Below are 25,026 nucleotides of genomic sequence, written 5' to 3'. Positions count from 1 at the left end.
AAAAACTCTATCCAAGATGTTATTGGATGCTAGTGGGTTGATAGGTATTGATTATGGCAAGCTGTTGTATACTGTCTGCACTTTCCTTAATGTGATTTGGCTGATAAGATTTGTGCTTGCTGGCTGCTAGGCTTTCCCTTAATGTGGTAGTGTAAAGGGGGAGCCAGTAAGCTAATAAACTAAACATTTGGTGTGGGATTGGAATGGCAGGTGTGAGTGGTGTCTTTTAATACCAAGTGAATATAGTGGTTGTTTGCTCTTGGATAAATGGTTTGCCATGGAATAATGCCGTGGGTTTCCTTAAAGTATATTCTGTTGGTAGAAACAGTTTAAGCCCAGGGCTAGAAGCATATTCTGTGTGATTTAGTCCCTTGGGATTTGAGATCATGCTTTTTTTTTTTTTTTTTGTAGTAGACATTTATTTATTTTTATCTTTTAATTTGATTTGTTTTGTGAATATATAATAATTACCCCTGCTACAAAATTCAAAGGGTACAAAGGAGGATACTCACTGAAAAGTTCCCCTACCACCTCTGGACTTTCACCTTCCTTGGAAGCAACCAGTATTGATAAATAAAATTTTTTTTCTGTTTGAAACTTTTCTTCTTATGAGTCATTACCTTTTTTAAGGATACATGAAACCACATAAGTCTTTTTTAACTTTTTTGTTGTGAAATGTACATACAAAGAAAAGAAAGATAAAGCAATAATTGTCAGAGTGCACCCCAATAAGTAGTTACAGAACAGGCTTTAGAGGTCACTGCTTCACTATTTCAAATCCTTCCTTCCACCTGCTCCAAAACACTGGAGGCCAAAAGAAACATCAGTACAGTGATTCAGCAGCCCCACTCATCAGTCAAATCTCATTTTTCTGTTGTAACTCCTCCTCCTCTTCCATTCCTCCTCCCACCCCCAATCCACAGGAACCGCTGACCAATGCCTGTTCGACTCTCCCATGCTGAGAAGGGGTGGCAACACTAATGGACAGGGGAATGTAACCAGTTGATAATCTTGGAGAGGCTGGTCCCTCAGGGTTTCAGAATTTATCTGGCCTAGGAACCCTCTGAAAATTATAGGTTCCAGGAAAGCAAACTTAGTGCATGCAACATTTATAGTCGCAGTTTGAGCCCTAGGTGTTCTTAAGAGTTAACAGGAGTGATACTGGTTAGGAAATCGCATGAAGTTTTAATTGATATTTTACTCTTGAATAATAAACAAGGAGATAATGCTTTACGGCATTGTTTTGCATACTAATATATATTTATTTCAAGTGAGGGCTTTAGCTTTAAATAAAGTGAATTTCCTTTATGTAATAGTGAAAAACCTGATTGCTTTCTTTGAGATTTGTTGCTCAGAAGCATAGGAGAAAGGTGGATGTTGAGGAGCTGTAAATTCTGGGCTAGAGTTTTGTGGGAAAGAGGGAGAGGGAACTGTGCAAGCTCATTGCTTTCATATGTATCTTTTTTGTTAATGAAGTTGAACATCTTTGCTTGCTTTTATTGGCCTGTTTTTTTTTTTTTCTGTGGATAGTGTGGTTATGTCCTACCCATTTGTCTACTGTATTACTCATTTTCTTTCTAATTGATTTGTATGGCATTCTTTTTTCTTCTTTTAGGTATAGTAGGGGAAAATTGGCCCTTTGTCTATCATATCTCTTGAATTCATTTTCTTTGTTTGAGGTTTGTTTTTTGACATTGATGATATATTTTACTGTACATACTTTGATTTTTAAGTAGCCAAATTTATCAATCTTTCAGGACATCTGAATTTTATAAAAGAAAGAATTTCCCTATTTAAGATTATTTTTTAATAATAAGTCTTGTTTTCTTCTAATATTTCCATGCCTTAATTTTTTACATTTAAGTCTTTATTCCATGTGTAATTTGTTTTGGCGAAGGATGGTAGCAATATGGCTTTATGTTTTTCCAGATAGTAACCATATATTCTAATATTGTTTATTAGATAATCAATATTTTCCCTACAAATTTGAAAACCTGTATTTATCACATACAAAATTACTGCATATTCTTGAATTTGGTTCTAAATTCTCTTTTGATGGTTTTGTGTTTTTCTTTGCACCATCGCATTTTTATATATTCATATCTTAAGAGCATTATTTCTATTACTATTTTTAGAATTTCCTGCCTGTTCATTTATTTGATTATTATTATTGTTCACAGATGTGCCAGGCATTAGTCAAAATGTGTGTCATTCCAGTGACTGAACAATTTAATGTTCCAGATTAAAACTATTTGTTTCCTTTTATATCAGTTCTGTTATTCATTAATTTATTTGCAATAAATGCATTCAGTCATATATTTGGAATATATGCATGGATTAAATGCATTCCAAATATATATTTAGGATCTACTAAATAACTTTTATGGGTCAGGGATGCAGTGTTGAACAAGACAGACTAGGTTCTTGCTGTTGGAAGCTTTTATACAAACAAGATGACATCAGCTAAGTGCTGGACAGAGGATTGAGACAGGACATTGTGTCAGAGCATTTCTCTCTGGCGGCTTTAGTTTGGGTGGCTAGGGAAGACTACTCTGTAAAAGTGACACTGCAGCTGGGACCTCCTTAGTGGAGGGGGATGGGGATGCACTGATGGTACAGAGTACAACTACAGAGGCTGCAGGTTTGGCCTGGTTGAGGGGAAGCAAGGAGGCCAGCCTGCGTTGGTCATGGCAGGGAGAGAGGATGGTAGGACAGGAGGACCGTGAGGATGGTGGGTCTTGGAAATCAGAGTGTAGGGTTGGGAATTTATTTCAAGTACAGTGGGGACTCATTGGAGGATTTTGAGCTGGGGCTGAAGTGTTCAAAGAAGCTATTGCTTCTGTGTGAAGAGTGGATTAGGGGCCAGAAAGCTGCAGCCAGAATCAGTTCGGAGGCTCATTACAATGAGAGATTCCCTTTTGCCTCAGGGAGTGAGGAAGTCGAGATGGAAGGAGGGTGAGTGGCACAGAAGAAGAGTTGGCAGAACTCGCCAAGAATGTTTCAGCTCTTAGCATTTCTGGTTGTTGTTGTTTTAGTAATCATATTTTAAGCTTGAATACATATATTTATATATAGAATAGATTTATTGAGATATAATTCACCCTTTTAAAGTGTACAATTCAATGCTTTTTTTAGTATATTCACAGAGTTGTGCAGCTATCACCCAATCAATTTTAAAACATTTTCATCACTGCAAAAAGAAACCCCAGACCCATTATTAGCTTTCACTCTCCATTTCCCTCAATTACCCCAACTCTAGGCAACCGCTACTCAACCTTTCGTCTGAATTTGCCTATATTGGACATTTCATGTAAAGGGGGCTGTACAATATGTGGTCCTTTGTTGACTGGCTTCTTTTACTTAGCATATTTTCAAGGTTCATCCTGTTGTAGCATGCATCACACTGCATTCCTTTTTATGGCTGAGTAATATTTAATTGTGTGGATATACCACATTTTATTTGTCTAGTCATCAGTTGATGGGCATTTGTGTTGTTTCTGTTGTTTGGCTACGTTGCTGCAAAGATATATTTTAGAGCATGCTTCCTGTAATGGCTGCCTGCTTTTTGTTTTATGTATTCAATGTCTTCTCATATCTCTTTGAGGCTACTAATTGGATTTTAAAAAAATATTCTTATTGCTAGCTTCTAGTCTGTTTGGTTTTTTTATTTTCATTCCATTTTTTTCTAGTTGATGGGTTTCTTGAAATGTCTGATGATTCTTGTTTGTCTGCTTATTCGTTCATGCTTAAATGAAGGAAATAGTAGTTTAAACATATTATTTCTTCAGTTGTACAGTCTCCTTCTACAGACCTCTCCTCAAGTGGGCAAATACTTTTCTATTGAATTTTCTTCAATTTTCAAGGGGATGTGCTCGTACCGTTTTTCAGTAGATTGCTCACTCATCTCTGTTTTCTTTCCTTTTCCATCCATTCTTCATGCTGCTACCAAACTTAACTTTTGAAACATTTTACCTGCACTTAAAATTCTTTTATGGCTTCTTATTGCCTATGGGGTTATGTTTTAAGTTTATTCATCCCTCTGTTAACGCCTTAATTGTACTTTGCTCTTGTAAACCAGATGATTTACACTTTCAGGCTTCTTGGCCCATATTTTAGTTTGCTTTGTGTGGGGTTGTCTTTTTCTCTGTTTTCCATTTGGGTACTATATTAATCCTTTAAGAATTCAAAAGTCACCCTAAGAAACCTTTTCTGATTTACTCAGGTGAAATTTCTACCTACTGCATGTATCTACCTTTATTGATAATATTTAACCATATGGTGTTACAAACATTTATTTTCCCCTCAACTAGAGATTTCAAGAGGAGTTACCAAATCTAATTTCATTTATAGATATAACTTTGCTTCACAAAGAATAAATGATGAATAATAAATATGTTTGTTGAATTGAAGTTTGCATCACATTTTTAATTGCCATGTATTAAAATGTGTATATGTGCTTTTTTTTTCTTAGAGGCGAGGAGCTATTTCCTATGACAGTTCTGATCAGACAGCATTGTACATTCGTATGCTAGGTAAGCATTATTATTGTGTACCAATATGAGTTAGTTTTGATATATTGTTTTTCAATAAACTAGCTATTCATCACTGTAGGAGAAATAATCTATTACATTGAAGTTTGAAGTCTGGAAACCAATATTGAATGTGATGGGAATAAAGAGAGTCATTTTAGAGTTATAGGCAATCGAGAAATTTCTGGCTTCATAACTGGGACCCTGCCATTAGGTTACATTTTAAAATAACATATTGAGCATTCTTCATAGAAAATGAAGAGCCTGAGGTTGTAAACTTGCTAAGTCCTAAAGAGATATATGCCAACACAGACAAAAATGAAACCATGTTAATAACTAATCAGCTAGTCCTATCACTGGATGTATTTTGTTCTCTGTTGGCTGGAGAGAGTGACCATTTATCTTCTTTCAATTCTGGCAGCTAAATTTGTTATGTATTACTCAATTTCACATAGTAAAATGAATATAGATATATATATATAGATAGATAGATAATTTTCTTTCTCCCAGCCACATTATCTTTAGCTGCCACATTATCTGTCTATCCATCTCCTCCTTAATCCCTACACTTTTATTCCACTATTGAAAATGTATTATCTAAACTCCAATAGGAAAATTATTCATCTTTTTAAAAAAGCTTTTTTTTATTGTGAAATATAATGTATATACAAAGAAAAGAAAGAAAAAGCAGTAATTTTCAAAGTACACTTCTACAAGTAGTTACAGAGCAGATTTCAAAGTTTGTTATGGATTAGCATTCCACTATTTCAGATTTTTCCTTCTAGCTGCTCCAAAACACTTGAGGTTAAAAGAAATATCATTAGAGTGATTCAGCAGTCATACTTGTTTGTTAAATCCTGTTTTCTCTGTTGTAACTCCTCCTTCTTCCTTGATCCTTCTTCCATTCTATAGGGATCTTTAGGCAATGCCCATTCTCATGTTGAAAAGGGTGATACTAAAGGATGGGGATGTAATTAGTTGATAGTCTTTGGAGAGGCTGGTCCCTTTGGGTTTCAGGATTTACTTGACCCAGGAACTCTCTAGAAATTATGGTTTCCAGGGAAGCAAACTTAGTGCTTGAAATATTTATAGAATCTCAGTTTGAGCCCTAGTGTTCTTAAAAGTTAACAGGAGTGATATTGGCACTTAACATTATCTAACTGACGCTTACATAAGAGTAGCCTCCAGAATAGCCTCTTAAATCTATTTGATCGATCTTAGCTGATGTTGCCTTATTTAATTACACTTATTTTCTCTCTTTTGGTCAGGAAGGTGTTGTTGATCTCACAGTCTGAGCTAGATTCATCCCCAAGAGTCACGTCCCACGTTGTCAGGGAGACTTTAATCCCTGAACATCATGTCCCACATAGTGGGGAGGGTAATGATTTTCCTTGCTGAGTTGGGCTTAGAGAGAGAGAGGCCACATCTGAGCAACAAAAAATGTTTTCTGGAAGCAGCTCTTAGGCCTTGTTATATATAGTCTTAGCTTCTCCATTACAAAAATAAGTTTCATAGAGTAAACTTCAAAATCAAGGGCTTGGCCTATTTTTTAGGGAATCCTCAATGGTTGAGAGGGTACCTGGTATTTCCCAGATGGGAAAGTTTAATATAATAATTTAATAGTATAATAATATAATTAATAGTATAATAGTTTAATAGTTCCATATGTATACATATACTTCCCCCTTCCCAACTCTTAGGACCCTCAAGAGACTCTACCAATACTTTTTAATTATCAGTCCACCTTAGTCTGAGATGTTTCCTGGTATTACATGAAGCTATACAGAATTACGAGGCCTCATTCCCATTCTGGATTCCAGGAGTTTAGGTTGTTTAAATGAGCTATCCAGACAGGTTGATTTAGATTATGTGTTACAGAAAATTTATGTTCTAGACACAAAAAACCTCTTTGCCTTTGGTCTCATAAAGTAGGTGAAGGTCTAAAGTACATACACTGTCATCTTTTACCTTGTATTCTGATTTACCTTAGTCACAGTCAGATTGGCTTCGTTTTTAACTCTGAGTCCTGAGCTCTCTTTTTTTTCGTTCCCCCTATTATTTATTTATTTATTTTTTAATCCATGTTTTTTACTCATCTGTCCAAACCATAGATAAAAGGAGCACCTGATCTCCCTTATGGTTACTTTAACTGATATTGCATGTAGCTATGCTAACTTTCAGGGCTGCAGCACTCTTATTTCTGGGTGTTACAGAGCTCCAAGAAAATGCCAACTGATATATATATATAGCTCCCATTTTCTTATAAGTATTTTCTGGGAGCATATTTGTTTGAGCTGAGCATATTTGTTTGACCTCATATTTGACCTGAGCACATTTGTTCTTTTGTTTCTGGCTTATTTTGCACAACACTTTGTCCCCAAAGGTTATTCAGTTTGTTGGGTGCCTCTTGATGTCCTCCCTTTTTGTAGTTGCACCATATGCTATCATATAAATGTATCATAATGCACTGTTCTGCTTCTCAGTCATTATACCCTTTGACTCTCTCCATCTATTAAGTATCATGGATAATGTCCAAAATAAACTGACCCATGTTTTACAGTATCCTCACTTGGTTATGCTATCAGCAACACTCTCAATTTTAGACTGTTTTCATTGTCCGTAGAGACAAAGAACCGACAGACACAGCCTTAACAGATATCAGATCAAAACCACCCCTTATCTTTTGTCCCTCACCCCACAATTAGTTGCCCCTGGTAGTGCTGTGGTACTGTTGATGTCTTCCTGTTAACTATTGGCCATAGCATCCAATTTTAGTTTTCCACCTAAATCCCTCTACTACTGGCTCCTTGTCCAATATCAAACTTTTGAAATAGTTGATACAAGAATTTATTTATAATTGTAGATTTAATCAGTGGAATACATGACACTATACATCCTTTTTCAATCATATTTCACCTTTAATATGGCAATGTTATTTATAACCCTACTAATTAGTTACCATCACTTCTGTATGTTCCCTTGCATTTAAGTTCAACCTCATTAGGTAGCCTTTCCCCCATCTCTAGTTTCTGTGAGCCTCTAGGTCTACTATATTCTACAGTGTAACCTCTGAGATTACCATTACCAGAGTCATAGTGATGAAATCATACAATGTCTGTCCATTTGTGTCTGACTTATTTCACTCAGCATTATGTCCTCAGGGTTCATCCACATTGTTATATGCTTCAGAACCTCATTTCATTATAATTGCTGCATAATATTCCATTGTATATTTATACCACATTTTGTTTATCCACTCGTCAATTGTGATGAACACTTGGATTGTTTCCATCTTTTGGCAATTGTGAATAATGCCACTATGAAAATTGGTGTGCAAATGTCTGTTCATGCCACTACTTTCAGCTCTTCTGGGTATATACTGAGTATTGGTATTGTTAGGTCATAGGGCAACTCAGTATTTAGTTTTCTGAGGAATCGCCAAACTGTTTTCCATAGTGGCTGTGGAAATAAGAGCAAAGTGAATAAGTATACGTTCCCATCAGCAGTGACTAAGTGGTTCAGTTTCTCCACATCCTCTCCAACACTTGTAGTTTCCTGTTTGTTTAATAGCAGCCATTCTTAAAGGTGTGAGGTGATATCTCATTGCCATCTTGATCTGCATTTCCCTTATACCTAATGAAAATGAGCATCTCTACATGTGCTTTTTAGCCATTTGTATTTGCTCTTGTGAAAAGTGTCTAATCATATTCTCTGTCCATTTTGTAATTGAGTTGTTTGTTCTGTTCTTGAGCTGGATAATTTCTTTGTGTACACAGGTATCAAGCCTTTATCCAATATGTGATTTCCAAATATTTTCTCCCACTGAGTTGGTTACCTCTTTACCTTTTTGACAAAGTCCTTTGAAGCATAGAAGTTCTTATCTTAAGGAGTTCCCACTTACCTGCTTTTTCTATTGCTGCTTGTGCTTTAGGCATAAAGTTTAAGAAGTTGCGTCATATTACTAGATCTTGAAGATGTTTCCCTACATTTTTTTATAGGAGTTCTATGGTACTGGCTCTTACATTAGATCTGTAATCCATTTTGTATTAATTTTTATATAGAGTATAAGGTGGGGGTCCTCTTTCATTTCTTTTTGGCCATTGATATCCTATCCTTCCATACCCTTTAATTGAAAAGACTATCTGTCCCAGTTCCATGGATTTGGGGTCCTTATCAAAGATCAGTTGTCCATAGAGTTGGTGGTGTATCTCTGCGCTCTTGATTCAGTTCCATGAGTTGATACTTGTACCTTTGTGCCAGTACCATGCTCTTTTGACCACTGTGCCTTTATAGTAAGCTTTTAAGTCAGGTAGTGTCAGTCCCTCCACTTTGCTCTTCTTTTTTTGGATATCTTTAGCTATTCAAGGTCTCTTTCCCTTCTAAATAAATTTGATAACTAGCTTTTCTAAGTCTTCAAGGTAGGTTGTTGAGATTTTGATTGGTATTGCATTGAACCTGTAGACCAATTTGGGTAGAATTGACATCTTAATGACATTCCACCTTCCTATCCATGAGCATGGAATATCTTCCCATCTATTCAGGTCATTTTAAATTTATTTTTGGAGTATTTTATAGTTTCCTGTATACAAGTCCTTGACATCACTGGTTAGGCTTATTCCTAGGTACCTGATGTTTTTTTGGCCACTATTTTGAAATTTTTTCAAATTTTTTCTTTTATTGTTTCTTGAGTTAGCTCATTACTTGTGTACAGAAACATTACTGACTTTTATACATTAATCTTGTATTCCACCGCTTTGCTCAAATTATTAGCTCAAGTGGTTTTGGTGTAGATTTCTCAGGGTTTTCCAAGTATAGGATCATGTCATCTGCAAATAATGAAAATTTTACTTCTTCCTTTCCTATTTAGATGTCTTTTATTTCTTTTTTCTGCCTGTTTGCTCTAACTAGAACTTCTAGTACAATGTTGAATAATAATGGTGACAGAGGGCATCCTTGTCTTGTTCCTGATCTTAAGCGGTAAGACTTTTAGTCTCTCCATTGAATACTATGCTGGCTATGGGTTTTTCTTATATGCCATTTATTATAATGAGGAAGTTTCCTTTGATTCCTAGGTTTTGAAGTGTTTTTATAAGAAAAGGGTGCTAAATTGTGCTGAATGCTTTTTCAGTGTCAGTTGATAGGATCATATGATTTTTCCCTTTGATTTATTAATTAGCTATATTATGTAGACTTAGTTTCTTGTGTTGAACCCCTCTTGCATTCCTGGTATAAACATCACTTGATCATGATGTATAATTCTTTTGGATGTGTCATTGGATTTGATTTGTTTAGTATTTTGTTCAGAAGTTTTACATCTATGTTCATTAGGGAGATTGGTCTGTAGTTTTCCTTTCTTGTAGCATCTTTATCCAGTTTTGGTATTAGAGTGACGTTAGCATCATAAAATTAATTAGGTAGTGTTCCTTTTTTCTCAATTTTGTTTTAACAGTTTGAGCAGGACTGGTGTTAGTTCATTTTGGAATGTTCGATAAAATTCTTCTGTGAAGCCATCTGGTCCTGGGCTTCTGTTTGTGGGAAGATTTTTGATGATTGATTGAATCTTTTTACTTGTGTTTGGTTTGTTGAGATCTTCTATTTCTTCTCAAGTCAGTATAGGTAGTTCATGTTTTTTTAGGAATTTGTCTATTTTATCTAAGTTATCTAGTTTTTTGGCATATAGTTATTCATAGTGTTTCTTGTGATTTTTTTTAAGATCCATGGTAACAACCCCCTCTCATTTCTGATTTTGTTTTATTTATGTCCCCCTTCTTATTTTCTTTGTCAGTCTAGCTAGGCATCCATTGATTTTACTGATATTCTGAAAGAACCAGCCTTTGGATTTGTTGATTCTTTCTATTTTGTTGTTCTCCAGTTCATTTATTTCTGCTTTAATCTTTATTTCCCTTCTATTATTTGCTTTGGGGTTACTTTGCTGTTCTTTCTTTGATTCTGCTAGGTGAGCAGTTAAGTCTTTGATTTTTCCTCATTCTTGTTTTTTCATATAGGGATTTAGAGCAATAAATTTTCCTCTCAGCACTTGCCTTTGCCACATCCCATAAGTTCTTTTTGTTTTTTTAATATGGGCAGGCACCGGGGACCGAATCTGGGTCTCCTGCATGGTAGGAGCCACCATAACCTGCCCCCATAAGTTCTTATATGCTCTATTCTCATTATCATTCATCTCAAGATATTTACCTATTTCTCTAGCAATTTCTTCTTTGACCCACTCATTATTTAAGAGTGTATTGTTAATCTCAATATATTGGAATTGAATACATTTAAATTGAAACCACTGAAAGCAGTGGTTCTTTGGTGATTATTAATTTCTAGTTTCATTCCTTTGTGGTCAGAGAAGGTGCTTTGGATGATTTCAGTCTTATTAAATTTATGAAGACTTATTTGGTGTCCTAGGTTGTAATAATCCTAGAGAACATTCCATGTGTACTAGAAAAGAGTGTATATGTATAGCCTGTTCTTTTGAGGTATAATGATCTATTTATCTTTATTAGGTCTGATTCATTTATCGTATTGTTTAGTTCTCTGTTTCCGTGTTGAGCCTCTGTCTAGTTGTTCTAACTATCATAGAAAATGGTATATTGAAGTATCCTACTATTATTGTTAAAACTTTATATAGCTTCCTTCAGTTTTGCCACTGATTATCTTATGTACTTTGGAGTTCCTTGATTGATAGCATAAACATTTATGATTGTTATTTCCTCTTGGTACATTGTCCTTTTTTCTTAATAAGTACTAGCCTTTCTTGTCTCTTTCGACAGCTTAAGTAAAGTCTTTTAATTTGATATTAGTATAGCTACATACTCCTGCTTTCTTTTGGTTACAGCTTGCATAGAACACCTTTTTTTTAATCCTTTCATTTTCAATCTTTTTGTGTCCTTGGGTCTTGTAAACAGCATATAGATGAATTATATTTTTAAATCCATTCTCCCAATCTGTATCTTTTAATTGGTGATTTTAGTGCATTAATGTTCAAAGTTATTACTGTAGATGCTTGAATCTACCACCTTATCCTTTAGTTTTATTTGTCAGGTCTGTATATTCTTTTCCCTCTCTTTTTATCCTTTAAGTTACCCTTACTGATACTCTTCAATTCCGTGCCCTCCCCGAGACCTCTCTGTCCTGTCTTTTTTTTCAGGTGACAGAAGTCTCTTCAGTATTTCTTGTAGGTCAGGTCTCTTGTTGTCTGGTTCGTCAGTCTTTGTTTTTGAAGATTTTAATCTCTCCCTCACTTTTGAGGGCTTAATTTTCTGGATAAAGAATTCTTGGCTGGAAGCCCTTCTTGTTTACAGTGGTATGATGTCTTCTTGCCTCCCATGGTGCCTGTTGAGTGGTCCGAAGTCACTCTTAGGTGTTTTCCCTTGTATGTAGTAAATCACATTTCCCATGCTGCTTTCAGGACTTTCTGCTTCACCATTTGGCAGTTTGATTAGTGTATGTCTTGGAGTAGGCCTATTTGGATTTTTTTCTATTTGTGGTTCTTTGGGCCTCTTTGATTTGCATATTTATGGCTTTTATAAGAGTTGGGAAGTTTTCCCTGATTATATCTTCAACTAACCTTCCAGGCCCTTTACTTATTTTCTGGGACACCAGTAATTTTTATATTTGTGCACTTTTTGTTCATAATTTTGAAGATCCAGTTCCATTTTTTTTCCATCTTTCTTGCCATTTGTTCTTTTGTGTGCTCTAGTTAAATTGTTTGTCTGCTAGCTCACTTATTCTTCCTTTTTCTACTTTGAATCTGCTATCATGTATCTCTAATATGTTTCTAATTTGATATACTGTATCTTTCATTTCTGGGAAATCCACCATTTTTCTTCTTGATGTTTTGAATTCTTCCTTATGCTCTTCTGTTGTCTTCCTCATATCCTTTATTTCTTTATGAATGCTCTTGAGTAGTTCTTCTGTATTCTCTGTCCCTCTGGTGTTTTGATTTGATTGTTTGGCTGGGCCATTTCTGCCTGTATCTTCACATGCTCTGTGATTTTCTGTTATGTTCAGGGCATTTGATTATGTTAGTAAGGTAATTTTGCCAGTTGGTTTCCTTCACTCATCTAAAGTTTTGTGTTTACTTGGTTTTACATTGAATGTTCCCTTTTGTACTTGGTTTGTTAGTCATTCCCTGACTAACTATCTCATGTGGGGGTACACTTCCACTTGAGGGTCTATTAAAGGCTAAGCAGTGGTAACATGGGTGGTTCAGTGGCAGAATGCCTGCCCTCCACACAGGAGACCCAGGCACAATTTACAGCCCATGTGCCCCCTCGCCCCCCAAAAAAGAATAAAATAAAATAAAACACTTGAGCAATAATAGGCCTTGACGTTAGGAGACACCCCAAGATATATTGGGAGTGAACTCAGACTGATAGCCACAGAAGAAAGAAAATTTAAAAAATATAAATATATATAAAAAATAAAAGATGAAAATAATAATAATAATAAAAAATTTAGAAAGAATACATTGTTTTAAAAAGCTAGGCAGATAGGATGTTTGCCAGACTGCGCTTAGGTTATTCCCAGTAGGTGGCACTCCTGAGACACTGCCTCCCCTTAGGCATGCCCCTCCCTTACTGCAGTGGCTGGCTGGGAACAGGGATGGGGCAGCCGGTTGCAGTGCCTGGTGCATAATGGGTACACCATTCACTGTGACAGGATGGCTGTTCATAGCACCTGGGGGCGTGGCTTTTCCCAGTGGATGGCTAGGTATGCCTCTGGGCTCCACACCTAGCTGTTGGGGCAGGTTGGATTGGAGGGACAGTTTGTTCCTTTGGATCTGTACTTCCCCACGCACCACTCATCCCTGGAGGGAATCAGACCCGCCCTGCATCCCCCATCCCAATCTCCCCACCTTTCTCTTCCCTGAGAAATATTGAAGACTGTCTTCAGCCACTCACCCCCCAGGACTGCAGTCCAGATTGTTTTTTCCATGTCCCCTATCTTATTTTTTGGAGCAGGGGTTAATCTAGCCTACCCTATTCCACCATCTTCCTGGAAGCTTACTTATCATTTTTAAGAGGAGTCTTCCATGACTATATTCTCCTCATTCTCAGAATTCTTCCCTCAACTTCTATGTACTCAGCCATCCTTATTCTTCATCTACTTTTCTATGTTTTCTTTGCTTTCTTCACTAATTTCTTTTCTACTCTTAAATCTAAGAGTTTGCCAAGAGGCTGTCTTTGGTTGTCTTCCTTTTTGTTTTTCCCTTTTTAATTCAGTTTGTTAATCTTACCTGCCTTTGAATTTAACCCTCAATTTTCTCCTGCTCTGTTATATATATTTCCCTGTGAATGTGAACCCTTTTCCTCTTTGCTGTCTCCATCCCTCTCTATAAACTGTTAAGAGCTGAGCTGCTAGGTGTTGGTCCCTTAAGACAACAAGCTAAGATGAAATTAACAGTCAAGCCTTCTCTCACTTACTGTGATAATATAAGCAAGAGGCCAGAAAGAAGATGCTTGCACCCTTAGTATTACATTTTCCCCAGGAAACAGTACCAGACAGGGGTCAGGTGACTTAGCCTACATGGGAGCAGTTGTGTCCCTGCCAAAGGATTGAACAAAATGCTCGTGTTGTTTTGTGGACCTAGATGGAAGCAATCTAAAAGGCCACAAATTGGTAACAAACTGTTGTATGTACAGATAATGGAATATTATTTAGCCATAAGAAGTAATGAAATTCTGATAAATGTGACAACGTGGACAGACCTTCAGGACATCATGTTGAGTGAAATCAGCCAGACACAAAAAGGACAAATATTATATGATTTCATTGGTACAAAATAGTTATAATAAGAAAACTTATAGAGTCAGCAATTAGAATAGTTTGCCATTGGCTGGGTGGGGGTATGGAATGAGTAGATAATGCTTAATTGGTAGTTTCTGTTTGGAGAAATGGATGGTGGTGATGGTAGCATAGGATTGTGGATGTAATTAATAATATTGAATTATATATTTGGTAAAAAGGGGAAAACTTTAGGTTGTATATATTTCATTGGAATAAAAAAAATTAAGAAAGACAACAGCATAGCCATAATGTAAAAAGCCATAGATTAGAATTACTAGGGCAATTATACTATTTCATCAATTGTAATAAATGTACCAAACTAATGCAGTGTTACTGATGAGAGTGATATGTGGGAATTCTGTATTTCTTTATGATTTTTATGTAAACCTATGACTTCTCTAATAAAAACAACCTATTTATTTAAAAAAATCCTGGCCCTCCTCTACATTAGCTTTGTAACAGGGGGCACATTCCCTAAATTCTCAAAGCTTCACTTTCTGCAACTGTGAAATATTTAGATATTGTTTCGATGATTAAATAAAATAATGCCTTTGTAAAGTGGTGAATGATGTTGTATACATATGATTGAATGTTGTGCTGGTAACAAAAAGGAACGAAGTGAGACATGAAATACTTTGACTGAACCTGTGGGACATTTGATGAGGCAAAATAAAGCAGGAACAAAAGAGCAAATATTGTATGTTCTGATCTAGAAAATACTTATAAGGAAGCAAGGGCCTAGATTGTAAGCTCTTGTGGCAGTCACATTTAGTCCAGAGCGGTAATTGTTATTTCTGGATTTTGAGAGGCTGTTTTATATAAGTATAACCTGGTATTTAGAGATAAAAAAATCAATTAGGTCAGGATTAAGGTAGCTCATAATACAGAGGTAAGGAAAACATTGTCTGTATTTTAGAACCTCATCTACTCTTTGAGACCAAAGGGAAAAAGGTTTATTTTGTCCAGAACCTAAATTTTCTGTAGCACATAACCTCTCTTAATCTGCTGGAATAAATCATTTCAGCAATCCAAATACAGGGAGCCCAGAATAAGAATGAAGGCCTTTAATCCTGTATAGCTTAATGTAATGCCAAGATACATCCCAGAGTATATTCAGCAAATAATCAAAAGTATTGGCAAAAGTCCCTTGAGAGATGGGAGAAAATATGAATCTATTAAACTTTATTGCCAGGAAAAACCCAGATACTGTGCCAAATATTAGGGACATCCAAATCAATAGGCCAGACCCTTGATCTTGAGGCTTACCCTTGTGAAACTTATGTATGTAGCGGAGAAGGTTAGCCGACCTCTAGGCATGCCTAAGAGTCACCTCTGGAGGACCTCTTTTGTTGCTCAGATGTGGCTTCTCTCTCTCTCTAAGCCAGACTCTGCAAGTGAAATCAGTACTATGTGAGACATGACATCCAGGGGTGAAAGTCTCCCTGGTGTGGTGGGAGATGTCTCCTAGGGATGAACCTGGCCCTGGCTCTGTGGGATCAGCAATACTATCCTGACCAAAAGGGGGAAAAGAAGTGTAACTAATAAGGTTTCAGTGATTGAAGGAGTTCATATAGAACTGAAAGACTATACTGGAGGTCACTCTTATGCATATACTTCAGTTAGACATTGCTACCTATCATAACTTGCCAAACCCCAACCAAAACTATTCTGCCAATCCTAAAGAACACCTAGGGCATTATATAAGATTCTACAAAGGTTCTATGCACTAGGGTAACTCTCCAAAACCTCCAACCTCCAGATGGGTCCCTGGACCTGATAAGTCCTGAAATGCAGAGGAACCAGCCCTTCCAGAACATCAACTATCATATATCCTCCCCTATCCTGTATTAGTGACAGCCCCTTCCAACATGAAAAAGTTAGAATGGGCATAGCCTGAATACCCCTAAAGAGTAGGGAAAAGATCAAAAGTGATGGTGGAGCTCTACAGAGAAGGTTGGGTTTAACAAATCATTGTAATATCATACTGATATTTCTTTTAGCCTCCAGTACCTTAGAGCAGCTAGAAGTAAAAATCTAAAATTGTGAAATTGTAACCCATACCAAACTTTGAAATCTGTTGTGATGTGCTTTGAAATTTATTGCTTTTTTGTATATATGTTATTTTTCACAAAGAAGAAAAAAAGACGATTGTGATGAGAAATGTACAGCTCTATGATGATATTGTGAACCACTGATTGTACTTTGGATGATTACATGGAATGTGAGTATATAATATATATCAATAAAAATAAAATTAAATAAAAGAAAATCATGCCTTTAAAAAGTACCAATAGGATGGTGCAGAGGTGGCTCAGTGGCAGAATTCTTGCCTGCCATGCTGAAGACCTGAGTTCGATTCCTGGAGCCTGCCCATGCCCAAAAAAAGTGCCATGTGTGTTTACATTGCTGTACAGAGAAATAGATCCAAAAGTCATATGGGTACATTTAGGAACAAAATTAAGCTTTTTGAGACCAGAGTTTAAGAGTCTTCCCTGCCAAAAGAAAAAAAAGAAAAGAAAAGAGAATATTGATCAGATTAAACAATTAAAACAAAGTCTTTAATATTTTTTTAAAATTTTCAACCCATTTATGAAATTGTAAGCTACTAGAGATTTGGTAATATATTTCCTATTTCTTCATATGTGTTATAGCCCCTAGTAGAGTACTAGGCACTGAGCTGACACTTAATAAATATTTGCTTCTTTGTGTGGCTTAACATTTTTCCACTGTGGATTTTCTATCTTCTGTAAAATTTTCCCAATAACTTTTTTTTTCTTTAACTTCATGTAAGTATTAAAATGTTAGATGGGGCTATCATATACTCAAGTCGTTTTTCAGAAGACTAACTTTAAAATGTAGGTGATATTAATGGTGATGATGATGATTAGATTAAATAACGAAATCCTCCTCGTCCATTCAGTACTGAAATGTTTTGAACCCTTTCACGTTTTATACTCTTCAAGTGTATCCTTATGAGAATAACAAGTCAGCTTTTAACTCCTCGCTGCTTATATATCATTATATAGTTAGTGGGTTGTTACTTATGAGTATGCCACTACAGAGATCTTTGTATGGGAGCTTCTTCCCAAATGACAACCTTCTAAACTTAATGTTATATTCTTGTCCCTGCCTAGGAGATGTACGTGTAAGGAGTCGAGCAGGATTTGAATCAGAAAGAAGAGGTTCTCATCCATATATTGATTTTCGTATTTTTCACTGTAAGTGCTGGCAGAAGCAATATTTCTCTTTAATTTACATTAAATTGCAAATCTTTGCAAAATACATGAAAAAATTATGTTTGGGGTATTTTTGAAAAAATGGATCTTGATTAATGATACTTCATTTCTAGTTGATGTTAGTAAACTTTAGAGACTTTTATAAGAGGAAGATATTAAAAAGTGAAAGCTGATACTGCTTTTCTTATCCTTTATAATTTAAATGTGAAATTACTTTTGTCCATTTTTCTTCTTTAAAAGTATTAGAAAAATTGTTTTATGCCAAATGATTTTCACTGCCGCATAATAGTGTTTTTGTGTAATGATATGTCATAAAGGTATTTCATAGTTTGACAAGGGTTTGTGCTTATGGTATATTGATAGATACACATCATCTTTAGAGACGATTGTTGGTGTGCATATTTTAAAAACAAGTATACATTCTGGATGGGTCTGGCCTATGCTTGAATGAAAGAGGAAAAGCAGAACTTTTAAAACCTTTAGATATTGAACACATTAGCTTTTATTTTGGTGGAGTTCTGCTTCTGGTAGTTCTGAGATTTTAGTTTGCCGATATTGCTATGACAGATACCATAGAATGGTTGGCTTCATCAACAGGAATTTACTGTCTCTCAGTCTTGGAGGCTAGAAGTCCAAAGTCAAGGTATCAGCAAATCACACAGGCTGTGGTTTTTCCAAAGCCTGCAGCGTTCTGGAGGTGGTTTGTTGGCATCTTTCCTGTCACCTGCAAATCTCTCTCCCTCCTTCTCCTCCTGTGGTTTCTGCTCCTCCTGCTCAGTAGTGTGTGTCTGTCGATTTCTTCCCCTTATAAGGGCTCATAACTGGATTAAGGCCATCCCTAATTCAATCTGGCCTCATCTAAATAGGACCTTCAAAGATTCTGTTGACAAATGAGTGCTCACCTTAACTAGTAGCACCTTCAGAGACCCCATTCACAAGTGAGTTCATGCACACAGACTGGGGGTTTGGACTTGCCTTGTGGAGGACAGGATTCAATCGCCAATACTGGATAAAGTAATTTGTATTAACATCCCAACTGAAAAAATTTTTAAACTGGCCAAATATTAAAGATGCATATTTGAATGCTGTTAAGGCAGAGAAATAAGCCTGACATTTCAGGCCACTTTTCCCCTGGTAGCATCTGCTGGCTCTTGGAAAAGTGAATGAGACGCTGAACAGAACTTTCATAGACTTTTAAGGCTAGAAGAACAAAAGCAGGCATACAGAGCCCACCAAGGAGTGTGTGTGTAGGGGGAAGGGGGAATGTTTGTGCTAGCTTGGAGCCCCAAAAGTGCTACACTTTAAGAAGATATCCAAGTTTTGAAATTGTTCTATCATTGATTAGATGGAGGTGATCAGTGACATTTAGATCTCTGGCCACCTACTTTTTCCTGTACAATGTCAAGACTTGTTTAAAAAATGAAAAGGCAGGGTGTGCACTGGTGGCTCAGTGGCAGAATGCTTGCCTGCTGTGCCAGAGACCTGGGTTCAATTACTGGAGTCTGCCCATGCAAAACTAAATAAATAAATACAGAAAAATAAAAAGGCAGAAGCCAAGAGATGAAAGCCAGCCTCAGAGAAACAAAGTGAGGCAGAGGGTGAAAATAGCAGAGCCCAGGAGCAAGAGGCCAGCATGCCTTCCCAGCTGACAGAGGTGTTCCAGACGCAGTGACCTTTCTTGAATGAAGGTATCTTTACCCGGATGCCTTAGTTTATACATTTTTATAAGCTTAGAACTGTAAATTTGTAACTTATTAAATTCCATTTTTTTAACACCAAAAAAGAATAAAAATAAAATAAAAATAGAAAGGCATAAGGAGATAAGACTGTGACCCAAAATGAAGATAAACAGGCCATTGAAAGAGAACCACAAGGAATCTTCCCCCATTATATCCTTAACTAGTTTTCTCTTCTCCTTCTGGAACACCAGTGATTCTTATATGTGTGAGCTTTGTTTTGTCCACCATTTCCCTGAGATCCGATTCAGAATTTTCCATCTTTTTTTTGTCATTTGCTGTTTTGAGTGTTTGAAATCAGTTGTCCTGTCCTCTAGTTCACTTATTCTTTTTTCTGCCTCTTCAAATCTGCTGTTGTGTTCTTGAGTATATTTTTTATTTGGTCTACAGCATCTTTAATCTCTGTGATATCTGCAGTTTTTCCATTTATTCTTTCAGAGTCCTCTTTATGCTCTTCTAGTGTCTTCTTGATCTCCTTTATGTCATTAGCCACCCCATTTGTTTTATTTAGTAGAGTTATATGAACATCTTTGATTAGTTGTTTCAAAGTCTTTGTCTCCGGTGTTTTAATTTGGTCATTAGACTGGGCTATATCTGTCTGTATCTTGATATGCTTAGTGATCTTCTGTTGTCTTCTTTCTTCTTGCATCTACATATCTTGATTGTTTACTTTGTAAGTTGATTTCCTTAAGTAGTCTAAAGCTTTGTATTTGCGAGATAGATGTGGGATGGACCAGGGCACAACAGTATGGTGATACGTTGCAGCGCAGGTATAGGCACTGGTTGGGGACACTACACTGGTGCCTTTAAGCATGAGATGTATGTTATGGGTTGTAGAGGTGTGCTGCGGGGGCTGTGGGTATGTGGTGCCGCTCGGGCAGACCTTGGAGTGCAGGCGCAGGGTGTGGTGTGAGGGACACAGCGGTAGAGCATTCGTAGTCCCAGTCTCCCTGTCTGTACACTCTTGAGGGCTCCAGGCTTCCATTTGGAAAGGGATGTGTTAGACTGTTTGCACCAGGTAGGTGATCTCCAGTTCTCTGCGTGTCAGTTCTTCAGCTTTTGTAACCAGGACCTCCCTATGTGGTATAGAAGAGCCTCCCAGGTCACTTAGACCCTGGCATCGCCATCTCAGTTGCCTTCCTGTCCCTTCTCTAGTTATTCCTTGGAGCAGGGGTGAACTCGACCTATCGTGTCCTGTTCTGCCATCTTCCTGGAACCCTGGGTCCAGCCCTTTTCCTACAAGGGATCTTGATGATGGAATTATTGTTTATTGGTTATAAAATAACTAAATATAATTATGTTCATGAGGAATAAATAACACGTTTGAGAATTTCAGCAGAGAACTAAAGAACTAAATGGAAACTCTAAAACTGAAATAAATCATATCTTTAATAAGAACTCAATTAGACAAATGAAGAGAAATTAGTGAACTGGAATATAGATAAGAAGAAAACACTTAGAAGAAAACATAAAGAGACAAAAGGATGAACAATTTAGAAAAGGCATATTAAAAATGTTCTCATTTCCTACATTACTTTTGAGAATTGTACAGAGTCTGGGATGTTACCTTATTTGGAAGCGAGCAAGTTAGCCTATTACTACTTCCTGGATGCTAGAAGAAGACACAGACTCAAGAGTTGGAGAGAAAAGGCTGTTATTTATGGTACAATAAGCAGCATGCATTTTATATTGTGTCAGTTCCCCTTGTCCTGCAGGTCCCGCAGCACCTATATGAAGGGGGTACAGGTGGATACTGTGAACACAGTGAATTGAATTTAGGTTGTAGCTGAAGAACAATGAGGTTGGGGGATTTGATTAATCCCTTTTGGGGTAAACCTACTCTGTGTCCCAGAGAAAGATGTTACCTTATCTCTCAAGGTGGCTTGCTGCAAACATAACTCTCAAGAACAGCTTAGGTAGAGTAGTCAGGGCCTACCATTCTTGACACAGCTAGTAGAATTGCGTAGGATACTCAAGGCCTCTTCAACATGTATTGGTGTAAAACAAAGCCTTTTCCGTGCTCATGATTCTGAGTTTTGGGAGTTTAGTTCTGGTGTATCAAGTTTGGCTTGTTCATGCTTCATAGTGTATTGGGCTTCAGTTGGGGCCATATTTTGGACCTTGTTCTTTTCAACATGTCATGAATGGGGATTGGACTATCCAAGACAGTTCCTCCACGCAAATGTCTTATACCAGGGGCAGGATAGTTGGAATTTCTGGGTCTGACCAGCCTATCTGTCTCCCATGGCAGCTAGCTGCCTTCCCCCAAAGCAAGTGTTCCAAGAGATTGTGTTCAAGAGTCAGGAATTGTGAGGGTGTCTAGTCTTTTAAGGTTTGAGCCTGGAAAATGGACAGCATTCTATCACATTTCCATATTCTGTTGGTCAGTTATGTCAGTGAGCTTGCTCTCATTCAAAGGGGAGAACATTGGATTCCATTTTGGGAGGATGATCAAAGAATTTTTATCTTCCACGTTTAAGCTGACACGATTTTTAAAAATGTAATTAGGAGTCTCAGAAGGAGAAGAGAGGGAAAATATAACAGAAACAGTATTTGAAGAGATAATGACTAAGAAGTCTCTAAAACTTGATGAAAGACATTAAGTCACAGGTTCAAGAAGCATTATGAATCTCAAGCAGACTAACATAAAAGAAAAGCACCCCTAAGTATGTCAAAGTAAAGCTGTGGTAGCCAAAGTCAAAGAAAAAATTTTAAAGGCAGAGAGAGAGAGGGGTGGGTGGAGGGTGGTTTGGAAGGAGATCATATTACCTTTAAGGGAGTAACTTTGAGATTGCCAGAAACAGATTCAGTTTCCTTTGTAACAGAAACAACCTAGAAAATAAAAGAAAATAGCTCCAAAGTACTAGAAAAAAACTAAAATTTCATCCACAAACTCTTCTAGAGGATAGGTGAGCAGAGAATACTTTTCCACTTCTTATGGAAGGGCAGTATAGCCATGATAGTAAAACCTGAAAAGGACATGACAAAAACAGAAGTTCCAGCCAATATTGCTCATGAATATAGATGAAATTTCCTAAATAACCTGATATCAAATGTAGTCCAACAATATAGCAGAAGAATAATTTATTTTGACCCAAGCTTTATTTTTCCAGGAATGTAAAAGATATCTTATAGACCTCATAGAAGATATCATGTTTAATAATGTAATATTTGTCTCTGAAATGAGAAGAGTATCCTTTATAACGTTTGCATTCAGTATTGTTTTGGAGGTTCCAGCCAGTATAATAAATGGTGCTAGGTCAGTTGAATGTCTGTATGGAAAAAATGAATCTTTATCCCCTATTTCATACCAAATATGAGAAAAAAAATCAAATTTTGGTATATTAACTTTGTCAAATTATGTAATAGGATGAGGAATGAGAATTTATTTAGCAATGTGGAGGGCACTGATGGTGGTTGTGGTGGTTGGAGAATCCTGATGATTAGAGTGGTTTTAAGAGAGATTAGGAAGATAAGAATTAATATAGCAGGTGTAGAGAACTGCAGGATAATCTCTCAACTCTGTTTGAAATACCTACCACTGAAACTTTATTTTGTCTCATTTCTCTCTTCTCCCTTTTGGTTAAGAAGGCTTTCTCAATTCCATGTTGCTGGGTCCTGGTTCATCCAGGGAGTCATGACCCATGGAGGAGAGGGAAGGGCAGTGAGTTCACCTGCTGAGTTGGCTTAGAGAGAGAGAGGCCACTTCTGAGCCACAGAGGAGGTTTTCTGGGGGTGACCCTTAGGCATAATTATAAATAAGCTTAGCAGGAATAAGTTTCATATGGGCAACCCGCAAGATCAAAGGCTCAGCCTTTGATTGAATTGGTTGTCCCCACTGCTTGCCAGAATATTAGGAACTCCCCACAGGGTGAAGTTTAATATTTCCTCCTTTCTTCCCAGTCCCCCGAGAGGACTTTGCAAATACTTTTTTATTCTCTGCCTAAATTACTCTGATAACGTATCGGGGTATCACACTAACCTGTACAAACCAATAAGCTCTCACACCCTATTTAGGAGTCCATGTACTTACGGTGTTCAAATAAACTGATGATACAAGTTAAATTAGGTAATGTGCTACCTAAAATATAAATTTTGTACCAAATAAACATCTCCCCTTTTGGACTCACACAGAAGTTGAAGTTTGAAAATATGAGCCATATATCATCCTTTACCCTGTATTCTGATTTACCTTAGTACTATCCAAATCAGCTTCATTCATTTCTCTAGTTGAAGTCTGATCGCTTTTTCACCTTATTTTAACAATTGCTGCATGGGGTAATACTGACTTTCATAGCTTCAGTGTTCTAATTCAGAGTCTCAGGTGTCACATACATATTCGAAATTTCAGGAAACAACCAGATTATATATACTCAAATAGCTCAGTATTTCAGAATTTATAAATAACAGTTACAACTCCTGAATATATGTGACTGATGTAAGAGTTTACAATCTAGGACCCTTTTACAATAGGCCCCAACCTGATAACCCATGCTCTCGACTTTAATTCTCCGAGTTTGTACATTATAGTTAGTGCATATGAATGGGGCATGGTAATATTTGTCTTTTTGTTTCTGCTGTTTCATTCAACATGCTGTCCTTAAGGTTTATTCACCTCATTGCTTGCCTCACAACTTCATTCTTTCTTGTGTCACTCAGTAGTACACACCACAGCTCTCCTTTCCTTCCCTCAATTGAGTAAACTGATTTTTGATGCCCTTCATTCAAATAATTTTAACTGATTTAATCTCCTGACTGTACACATTGAAAATTCTGTTACAAGTTTGAGGTACCTAATAACAATTAACAAGAGAGCACTAATGAATAGTGCGGAGATGAAAAGAGGAGAGGAAATGAGTGGGGAGAAGAAGAGGAGTGGGAGAAGAGAAAGAGAAGGTGATTGTTTGATTGGAGAGAGCGAGAGACTGGCAGAGACTGGCTTACACCAAAAGGTAACCCAGAGCTCTGTCTCCTGGAGTTGGGCTTCTTTTGCTCCTGAACCTCATTCTTTTTTTTTTAATTCAACATAACAACATACAAACACAAACATTCTTACCATATGATCATTCTATTCTTGATATATAATCAAGAACTCATAGTATCATCAATTAGTTGTATATTCATCTCATGATCATTTCTTAGAACATTTGCATCAATTCAGAAAAAGAAATAAAAAGAAAACAGAAAAAAATTCATACATACCATATCCCTTACCCCTCCCTTTCATTGATCACTAGCATTTTAATCTACTAAATTTATTTTAACATTTGTTCCCCCTATTATTTATTTATTTTTAATCCATATGTTCTACTCATTTGTTGATAAGGTAGATAAAAGGAGGATTAGACGCAAGGTCTTCACAATCACACAGTCGCATTGCAGACGTTGTATCGTTATACATTCATCTTCAAGAAACATGGCTACTGGAACACAGCTCTACATTGTCAGGCAGTTCCCTCCAGCCTCTCCATTATACCTTAACTGAAAAGGTGATATCTATATAATGTGAAAGAATAACCTCCAGGATAACCTCTCTACTCTGTGTGGATCTCTCAGCCATTGACACTTTATTTTGTCTCATTTAGCTCTTCCCCCTTTTGGCCGAGAAGTTTTTCTCAGTCCCTTGATGCTGAGTCCCAGCTCATTCTAGGATTTCTATCCCTTGTTGCCAGGAAGGTCCACACCCCTGGGAGTCATGTTCCACACAGAGAAGGAGAGAACAGTGAGTAT

General features: G+C 36.9%; 1 protein-coding gene across 3 annotated transcripts in view; it reads left to right on the top strand.

Moving 5' to 3' along the window:
• PDE7A (phosphodiesterase 7A) overlaps window positions 1-25,026 on the top strand; it is a 140,132-nt gene that overhangs the window by 67,336 nt on the left and 47,770 nt on the right. For all 3 annotated transcript variants that reach the window (XM_077166889.1, XM_077166886.1, XM_077166887.1), the window contains exons 2-3: window positions 4,472-4,532; window positions 17,459-17,542. In XM_077166889.1, the coding sequence (XP_077023004.1) occupies window positions 4,526-4,532; window positions 17,459-17,542 (91 nt within the window). In that variant the 5' untranslated portion in view covers window positions 4,472-4,525. The remainder of the gene's footprint in view (window positions 1-4,471; window positions 4,533-17,458; window positions 17,543-25,026) is intronic.

The sequence above is a fragment of the Tamandua tetradactyla genome, chromosome 6 (assembly GCF_023851605.1).
Source record: "Tamandua tetradactyla isolate mTamTet1 chromosome 6, mTamTet1.pri, whole genome shotgun sequence".
Lineage (NCBI taxonomy): Eukaryota > Metazoa > Chordata > Mammalia > Pilosa > Myrmecophagidae > Tamandua > Tamandua tetradactyla.
This window is presented reverse-complemented; position numbering and strand designations above follow the sequence as displayed.